The sequence below is a fragment of the Ylistrum balloti genome, unplaced genomic scaffold (genome assembly GCF_031769215.1).
Source record: "Ylistrum balloti isolate Yb309-2 unplaced genomic scaffold, AGI_CSIRO_Ybal_v1 Utg370026, whole genome shotgun sequence".
Classification (NCBI taxonomy): Eukaryota; Metazoa; Mollusca; class Bivalvia; order Pectinida; family Pectinidae; genus Ylistrum; species Ylistrum balloti.
Window position 1 is genome coordinate 478,828 of NW_026782091.1, and position 10,050 is coordinate 488,877.

Genomic DNA, 10,050 nt, shown 5'->3' on the forward strand with positions numbered 1-10,050 from the left:
TGGTGGTCTCCTTGTAGTAGTTTGTGTCTACCCCACTGGACAGAATGCGGGAGGTCCGCAATATGTTATCTAAAGCGAGTTGGGGAAAAAACCAGCACGACACACTACGTAATCGCAGCTCCACGAAAACATGTACATGTCACGAACTGAAAACCTCAAAACGTAGACTAAAACTGGTCAATGATCTAATCGAACCGAAAACCTCGAATCGCAGACTAAAAGTGGCCAATGCTCTATCGACCATGCTATCGCACCCCCAGTGTTTTTTCATCACCAAATAAGGACATTATAAACATTAGTAGCACATACTTAGCATTCACCTCCCAGCAAAATCAAGATTTATCGGTCAACGTGTCTAAGCTTGTCCCTCTAGCGACAAGACAGATTTAAAACGGATTGCAAACAACCGCTTTCTCTTTAAGTGATATCCCTTAAGGAAGAGTTCTAAAGTACTTGTGGATTATAGATATATCACAATATCTTAAACTTAAATGTATCATTACATGTTACATATACACCGGTATGTATAAAGTTGATCATACAGTTGCAATTAAAAATTGTTTTCGGACCAAACGCATGGAACTCTGTGCTTCATGCCTTTTTTTTCTACCCTCCCCCCTCCCCACTTCTTCCCGGAAGGTAATTGCATGGACCTCAAATATTGGTTGTAGGTTGGTATATAAATATACCATTAAATTTGTTTGAATAACACGCAGTAGTATAATATAGGGATATTTTTCCCAATAACTGATTAAAATTACTTGTCAAACGTTTAAGTAACGCCCACCAGACAATGAAATCTGTTTGGCAGATAACATACAAATGTTTCTGATCAACTGGTGTAGACGATAATTCCATCTCCTTAAAAATATCTACAAACATAGCTCGACCTTTAGGTAAATAAATGATAACTTATATGTACAAAGGTGAATTAGTTCGCCTGGCCTGTCTCAGCTATCCGCCAATCCCCCATTCCAAACACCATCATAAAAGGGGATTATCAAGTGAAAAATCGTCTATCAAAAATGGCGGTCACAGCTGTAGGCTCTTTTCGACGTGACTCCGTTCGGAACATCTCGGCTATTTCTAGTCTTTTTAATATCTGAAAGATTCCGCGTATATGTTCCGAATGAGATATATAAATTTAAAATAAACGTGACGAATATACTGGACAACAGTTATAGCAAGTCAAAGAGGTGTAATGCGTGTATAAAACGTCAAAACTTGGATATGATTTGATATAGTGTCAAGAACGTGTATTTTAATGGTTCTATTGAAACACCGAGCGGCTTTTGCCGCAATTCCGAGGAACAAATCTTCCAGAAAACGTAAAATTCATCGGCCTGTCCGAATGAGGGAACTCTCTAGTGACGGTGCATCTTATGGAGGAATTTTACACCACAAAATAACCAGAAAAAGAGCATACCCTCTTACACCCACAAGAACGCTTCTGTCACGTGATCAGTATATAAATGGACACGAGGATGTTATCTGCAATAATAAACCACTCGACCTTTCCCGCGAAATTGTAGGCGGAGAAGGTTGTGTGAAAAAAAGTGATGGTTTATATGTCCACTGTGGAAATGGACATCAGAACGTATGTACAAAGAAATCCCACAGCGCGAGACGGAAAAGGCGTACCTCTTCTTTTGATTTCAGGGCTTCTCCTAAAATTGGAAGGAGAAATAGACGACATAGTAGTAGTGAATTATACTGCATTGATAATTGTTTTAAGCTTCCACACCTTCCTAAGTTTCCACGCCGGTCAAGGTACTACAATATATTTAGCTTAGGGATACTATTTTTATGTATTTTACATCTAGTGACTTGTTTGAAATTGTTTTGATTCACGAAAGCAAAAAATGCGTGGTACAATAATATTGTTTGTCAAGATACGTTGTACAATATGTTCCCGATCGTTACTTTCTTTTTTAAGAAATGGAGATCTAACGATTTTTTTTAGCATAACATGATTCTAAGTACAAAGAGGTCATCAATGTGTTATGTAATTTAATGAAAATCAATATGTTAGCGGTTTATGCAACAATGGAAGACAATAGAAAAGTCATGCTACTCAGGTGATGTCTAGTGCAAACGATCGATAAGAAACATTACGCAGTCAATGACTGATCACTTTTACAAATAAGACATGTGATCACTTAGACACTTTACTTAGACAATTCGTTTTACAAATAAGACATGTGATCCCTTAGACACTTTACTTAGACAATTAGTTTTACAAATAAGACATGTGATCCCTTAGACACTTTACTTAGACAATTAGTTTTACAAATAAGTCATGTGATCACTTAGACAATTAGTTTTAAAAATGACGAATAAGACAGGTCATCACTAAGACGTCTTACTTAGATAATAAGTTTTACAAATAAGACATGTGATCCCTTAGACACTTTACTTAGACAATTCGTTTTACAAATAAGACATGTGATCACTAAAACACCTTACTGACACAATGTATTATTCAAACACGCGTTATATATTCTGACGATAGAACTTTAAGTTATTTTGAAAGATTTTCATGAAGACAGATTGTTTCTAAGACAAATCATCAAGGCAGGAAGTATCTGATGCAGGTTAGCACTAAATTACAAGAATGTGTTTATACGTACGGTCGATAAGACACATGATTATTTATGATAGTTTGGCAGTTGTCTTTAAGCATACACCATGATCGGAATTTGAAGGTCATTTCTATGTATTTCTTATTCCTATTTCAGACCAGCCGAACCAATGAAACGCGCCGAAGCTGGTGCTACTCCGGGACAAGTCCCATCCTATGGATCAGGGTTTCAAACTCCCAGCTATATGCACAATCCATTACGATCCTACCAACAGAAGTCCGTCGTTGAGGCTTACGTCCTTCATTTCACCTTAGGATTATTGGGCGCCCATCATTTTTACCTAAACAGACCCGGATGGGGAATCCTTTATTTCTTTACCTTTGGATTATTAGGGGCTGGTTACGTAATAGATTTGTTCCGTATACCATCTCTAGTGAAGAACGCCAACGAACGAATTCAGGACCCAAGTAAGGACGGAAGACTTCGTGTCGATGATGCCTATGTCCTCTGGTTTCCCTTTGGACTTCTAGGTAAGTATCCATGACAACGTTTATGGGTATATATAACACGGGGGCTTGCTGTAAGTTTGCATGTGGCCCCTTCGTGAAATACGACCAATCCCTTTCTCTTTCAGTATCCATTGGTTAACCAATTAGTTTTGTTTAAGAAAAAAATCAGGAAAGTTCAAGAAAATTCATACTACAAGATTTTTTTTTTCAGTTTTTGATTTCTTTGTCAAAATATCTCTTTTTGTTAGTTTATTTTAGAAATCCTGCTTTATGTATTTTTGAAAATTTAATTTCCTTTATTGAATTCGTATTATCTATTCATTTTCTTCTCTTTATAAAGGATTTCATCATTTCTACCTGAGGAACTATTCACTCGGAATATTTTACTTTTTTTCGCTGGGTATATTTGGAATTGGCTGGATCATCGATATTTGTTTAATACCAAAGTATGTTAAGGAAGGCAACGCCACTACATTTGACCATGGGGAAAGGTCAACTTGTAAGGCAATGATTTTCGCTATTTCTCCTCTTGGAGTCTTCGGGGTTCAACATTTCTACTTAAAACGATATCTTTTCGGATTTTGTTATTTCTTTACCTTTGGTCTTTTGGGAATTGGTTATATCGTCGACTGGTTCCGAATGCCAACTCTCGTGAAACGTTACAACGAGAAACGGAAGTCAACCGACATCAGAGCAAAACGTTATGTTGACGATGCATATCTTCTATGGTTTCCGTTTGGTATTCTCGGATTTCATCATTTCTACTTAAACCGTCCAGTATGGGGATTTCTTTATCTTTTTACCTTCGGACTCCTCGGCATTGGTTGGGTCATAGACATGTGCAGAATCCCAGGTCTTGTGAAGGATTTCAACAAGATCAGCGAGGAACGTCAAAGTATCAGAACGATTCACGGGCCGCATGGGGCGCCAATTCTAATAGGAGCTGGCCAACAAGGCCCGTATGTCGAGACTAATGTGGGTAAGTCTGATTTTCATTACAAATAATTTTTAAGCACAGTATTATATAAACTACCTCATTTGCTTCATTATACCACTACAGACAACTTTGTCTCTTGAAATTCATAAGAATCGTCAGCTCTACTTTTGTTGTTGTTTTGTGTGTGTTTTTCTTACTTTCGTTCTTTCTTTTATTGTTTTGTGTTTGTTTGTTTTTCGTTTAGTTTAGTTTTGTTTGTTTGTTTGTTTGTTATTTGTTTGGTTTTTTTTTTGGGTGGGGGGTCCGAAATGTAGATGTACACACGTTCGACCGATATTCTATCGTATATATATATTTTAAAATCACAAACTTGTTATATTTTCTCTTTATTCTGAAATCAATTTTGATCTCGACGTAATAATTAGTTTTATTGTCAAAAAATGAATTTGCATGAAATACATTCATTGTACAAGTGTGTTTCGAATTATTGAGAGTTTAAAGGAAGAATATTCTAGAAGTCTAAAAGAGTATGTGTATCCTATATCCTATATATGCAAAAGTGTCTTTGTTACGTGTCTAATAAAATTGTATTATTCTCTTGTCAGGACCAACCACAGTGAGACTTAATCTTGAGGATCCTACAGCAGCGCCCTCTGGTGGAGCAGTTGCGTCCCCTGGATACTACGCTGCAGGCGGCTACCAGAGCGCTGCAACATACTCCGCACAACAGGGATACCCTCCACAGCAAGGATATCCCTCGCAACAAGGGTATTCCCAACAGCAGGGATATCCCCAACAGCAAGGGTATCCCCAGCAACAAGGGTATCCCCAGCAACAAGGGTATCCCCAGCAACAAGGGTATCCTCAGCAACAAGGATTTCATCAGCAGCCAGTATACACGCCATCACAACAGCCACGAATTTCAACAGGTACATTCTTATATGTCAAGATTTTTCTTCTAGTTTTTGATACACGTGTTTCATGTCTTTAAAACATCGTCATTAGAAAGCGAAACCAAATATATACAAAACCATCGTTATAAATTGGTAGGCATAAGTATTTCAACCTTACCAATTCGAATCACAACTTGTGCAGTGGTGTTGTTTTTGACAAGTCCGAAAACCCGTTAATGAAATATTCGTTTCTGTCCTTTCATGAAAAAATCTAATGGTTATTTTCCTGTTCATGTCTTCATTTAATTTGCTTTCAGCTCTTACAGTATTTTCCCATCGTCATACTAAATGATGATGACCGTTTTTTATTTTATATGGATATCTGTAAATTTATGTTTATCTTTATGTTATTTCTTTTCAGATTATGGTGCTCCCTTGGAAAACCCTCCTCCATACACTGAGACCAATAGTGAAGCTCCACCATTGCCGAAAAAGGATTGAAGAACTTGACATGAAGCTTGTTTTAGACATGCTCTACCAAGAGTTATCGTTCTTCTTTTGGTGATATCAATATTTTCATCCACGACCTAGGTTCTCAACTTCACAAAGATCATCTGACTGTGATATTTAAACGTTGTGTAATTTCCTAATTTACGTCTATATATATATATATAGAGAGAGAGAGAGAGAGAGAGAGAAACAAGGTTGAGTTATTAAACTACGTTTTATAATATCGTGAATTTTTTTGACATGTCTGTTATGTAATTTCCAGTGTGAAATATACATATAAGTTTGACAAATCTTGACACCAATAAGAAAGAGATAGCTATGTATTCATAAGTACCTACGAATTAATATAATACCAATAATATCATATATTTTATACCGCTTTCGTTTCTTGTGTTTGTCAGAGAAAGAATTCCATATGTAGTGATGAAAAAGTAGTTCACTATGTGAGTTTAGCTTTCGCCTTTTATATGCAGCGCTTTGGTTCGCCTTCCCGCACGTGTAGAACTGCTCGACCACGTCGGTTCTCTCTGGGTGTTTTCTACCTCATTAAGCCCCCTCCGAGTCTTCTTCACCTGGTGAACATCAATTCATTATCGCTGGATTAATTAAGTGAATAATAATTTTAAAAAGATGGTCAAGAACAGTTATCGTTAATAAGGTGATGTTTGAATAATGACTTAAACACCTCTATAAATGTCCCTTGCGTACATAAATACACGGTGCGTCCTAATAACGGTAGATTAAACATTGTATGACATTCTTACGATGTAACCTTACCAAAGTCAGTTGTGTATTATCAACTCATGAACTGCCAACGGCATAGTTATACCGTAAGTAATGTAAAAGTTTGAGGTTTCCTTCTCTTTTAAGACGAAAATTGTACGTGATAAATATAAGCACTGAACTGCTTTTAGTTTGCATTCACGGGTATATGACTGCCAACTGAAAACAGTTTGATATTTAAATATCTTGAAAGATGGTAGTATGACAACTGACGATCTTAACTGTTAAATCTTTGAAAATGAGTATACTATGTCTGAAAAAAGCACCAGTGATTCAGACAGAAGCTGAAAAAATTAAGTAATATGAAACACGCCAAGAAAACAATGAATTGATCATCTTTGTTCACTGTATTATTTTGATTGTACAAAAGACACCCAAGTATAAGGCACCTCTTCATGCAAATTTAGAGTTAGATATAGCAGAGCCAAACAATGAATTAAAATACATCATACAGCTGTTGCTAAGGGTCTGAAGTGAGCCTTGGAGGCGACTGATGAAGATCCATAGTGATCAAAAGGAAAGCGGAATTATGTACTGGGACGTGACTATATTATGTAATAACTATATGTGTGATTGTTGTAGCTGTAATATGTATATTTTTGTTATTATCAAAAATTAAAGTTTAAAGTTCGAAATGTTTCGCTTTTCTTGTTTATTTGTTTATTTTTAAGATACGACAAAATATATAAGATTTAATCTATTCGTGATAATAATTAAAATCAATAAATATGTTTTATTCTATAATAGATTTCTATCTCTCTGATGTTTTGTTTACTTTAAGTCAATTAAGGATTGAAGATAATTGTGATATATACACATGTAACAAAGTATCCATTATCTTCTGTGACAAGGGAACTGTCTACTATTCTTGACCACATCACAATTTTTCAAATCTACATATTTTCAGTACTCTAAAAAACATTATAGTTAAAATGTGAACAAAATAGAGATATGTCTTTACTTCGCATGATATAAAAACATCTTCGTTTGTTATAGAAAAGCTATAAATATATATATATATATGATATATATATAAATGTGGAACTATTAAATGAATTCGAAAATAAACGGTCAGAATCTCCACTATATAACTACGGGCGGAGTTAGGCATACCACGACCTACATATCACGTCGTCCCCAGACTTATCTCTGAGTGTCCTGTAGTTCACGTCACTTCCTTAGGATGAAATAGATCTTAAATGTTATCTGATTCTGTTTATGTTAAAAAGTCTCAAAATTAAAGAAAATATCGTCTAGTACAAATATTATAGATATAAAATACAATACTGACGTCATAGCTAGGATAACGTGACGTAGATTGATTAGGAAGACAGAGCAAAGCGTTGTTAAAACAAATCCTTCCCCAGTAACGCTTGATAAGCATTTATCTTAAGAGATCCATCACGAAAATTGGGTCATTAATTCTGTTTAATAATAATAAGCAAATTTGTTGAAGACGAATAATACTTTACAGAACGAAAGATTTTGAATTTGTGATACATGGCGCCATAACAGCATAATTGATACAGTATCTTCAGTTACATCAATAAGCCAAATGTTTCATTTAGGGACTGGTTAATGTCCTAAAAGTATTTTCATGGAAAAAATGCTAAGTTACTCCATTGAAGTAAGCTGGGAATTCCCATTCTCTTCTGTTCCTATTTCCTGACCTTTGGTATTGGGGTCAAAACACAGTACATATTCATGTATTACACAAACACGTAAAATGAATTATTTATCACTGCTTGCTATCGGTAATGCATACGTGGATCAAAGGTGATGTTTATTTAACAGAATCATGTGATCTAGATGGTAAACGTCATTTCGTCTGTACATATTGTTGTTTTTCATGCATTGTTTTCAGAGTATGGCAGTGCAATGAGTCAACAAATCAGAGCGCAATGTATATCATTGATAAAATGATCAATTATCTATATGTACATTTCATTGATCCATTTGTTTGTGTTATCATCCATGACACCGTGTCTGTTAACTAGTTCAATGTAATGTACACGAATATGCTTTGTGTCGCTCTCCTAATTTTGAAGAAGAAGCAATCAAACAGCTGTAGCTTACTGATAAAGACAAATTAAGTTACATAGAAAGAGAAGTGGTACTATGAAATTATTTATATTTGTGGGGGATTTATCATCGCTGATTTCGCGAGCACCCACGAATTTATATGTCAACGTACTGTTGATATTAGTATAAGTACATTTCTTGAGCTATATTTACCCACGAAATCAAATGTTCACGAGATAGAGGGGTTTTTTTTCAACTACGAAAATTGAGTCCAAAGAAAATATAAAATTTCACAGTGATATTCAAAGGCCTTGTTGATATACAAGTTTTTTTTTCTTGAAAAAATTATCAATTTACTTTATATTTCACATAAATATGTTTTTTTATGAACAGAACAGGTGATCGGCAATATTTCATTCTACCTCTAAAAATATTTCGTCATTTTCCCCATGAAAGCATTTGCAAGCATGCTATACATGCCAACCCAAGGCCGTATTGTGTAGCCTATCTAGTGTGTGGACCAGATGGGCCTAATACATCATCTGCTCAGCATTTTATTCGTGTTACATGACAGATGTGCATAACGTGAAAGTAATGATATAAACATTTAGAAAGAATATGTGTACATATACCTCAATGGTCACACACCTCTTACATATCATACACAATCAGATTAATGTAGATGATTTATCGCCTCTGTAAAACCTACCAGCCTTCGTTACACATGACCCATACTGACCCCGCCTTAACGAGCTTGTGAAAAACATGTTTAATACAATAACGATGTAAAGATAAAAGATCATCTATTTCTAAAATCAATGCTGTTTGGCCTTACGTCTTGATACCGTTATTTTTCTTCAAACAATTCTGTCTCCTTTGTTGATTAGTGATTAGTAATGTTTTCTCACCTAGAGCGAAACACTACTAGTGAAGACATAGCTCTCCTTCATAGAACATAAGGGACATGAATATGTTATTTTAAAATCACTATTGGTCGTTGTAAAGTCATGAACACTTCGTGTTTCCGTGCAAAGGTAAACATACATGTACAACCACATAACAATTTGTCGGCTAAAGGCATGTACTGTTATTTGTGTATGTAATTTATATGTGGAGTATATTATTTTGTAGCCTTTAAACCCACTGTCTGGTATCTTATACACATCATCTTCATCTACAATCTACTTTCTTTCATTTCTAACGATTGTTTAAAATATTATAAAGTTTACACATATAGTAGATTTGAATGACTTCTATTTACCTGGACACTCGACAAAACTGACATCATAAAACGATTCCGAAAAGTTAGGGACATACAACCAAACAACTTAAATGCTGATAACGTCATTTGTCAACGTCAGAGCACTGTAGATTTGAAGGAGTAAGTCATTGTTATTTTCGTTTATGTGACAGAAGAGTTACAACAACAAATATGAAAAAACACAAAAACACAAACAAACTCACAAACAAACAAAAATGATAAAACAAATAACTGTTTCTTCACTCTCTAATCATTGTGTATCCCGAATAGTATGCACTTTTACGGACTTGCTGTTGAATATATTTTCCTCTGCTTTTGGAGGAGGTTGCTCTTATATATGACCTGTACGTAATTAACACTACCTTATTCTGATAAAGTATTTCGGGGGTCATTCAGGCCTTTGTACATACTTGTGCTATGCATGAAATAAATATGTTTTTTAATGAATGATTGAAATAATATATATATAGGTATATTATGAAAATTATTGATTGTAATGATATCATTGTTATTTTATCAGATCTATTTTGTTATTAATCTATTTCTGTTACCT

General features: G+C 35.0%; 1 protein-coding gene across 1 annotated transcript; it reads left to right on the forward strand.

The window, feature by feature from the left end:
- The first annotated feature begins 2,751 nt into the window (after positions 1-2,751).
- Positions 2,752-5,422, forward strand: LOC132548785 (uncharacterized). The gene is made up of 4 exons (XM_060212679.1): positions 2,752-3,112; positions 3,432-4,070; positions 4,634-4,957; positions 5,343-5,422. The coding sequence occupies exons 1-4, from the start codon at positions 2,752-2,754 to the stop codon at positions 5,420-5,422; spliced, it is 1,404 nt and encodes a 467-aa protein (XP_060068662.1).
- The last annotated feature ends 4,628 nt before the right edge of the window (positions 5,423-10,050 follow it).

Coding starts and splice junctions, on each gene's coding strand:
- LOC132548785 (XM_060212679.1), top strand. CDS start 2,752: ATGAAACGCGCCGAAGCTGGTGCTACTCCGGGACAAGTCCCATCCTAT. Junction 3,113..3,431: donor GTTTCCCTTTGGACTTCTAG/GTAAGTATCCAT, acceptor CTCTTTATAAAG/GATTTCATCATTTCTACCTG. Junction 4,958..5,342: donor ACAGCCACGAATTTCAACAG/GTACATTCTTAT, acceptor ATTTCTTTTCAG/ATTATGGTGCTCCCTTGGAA.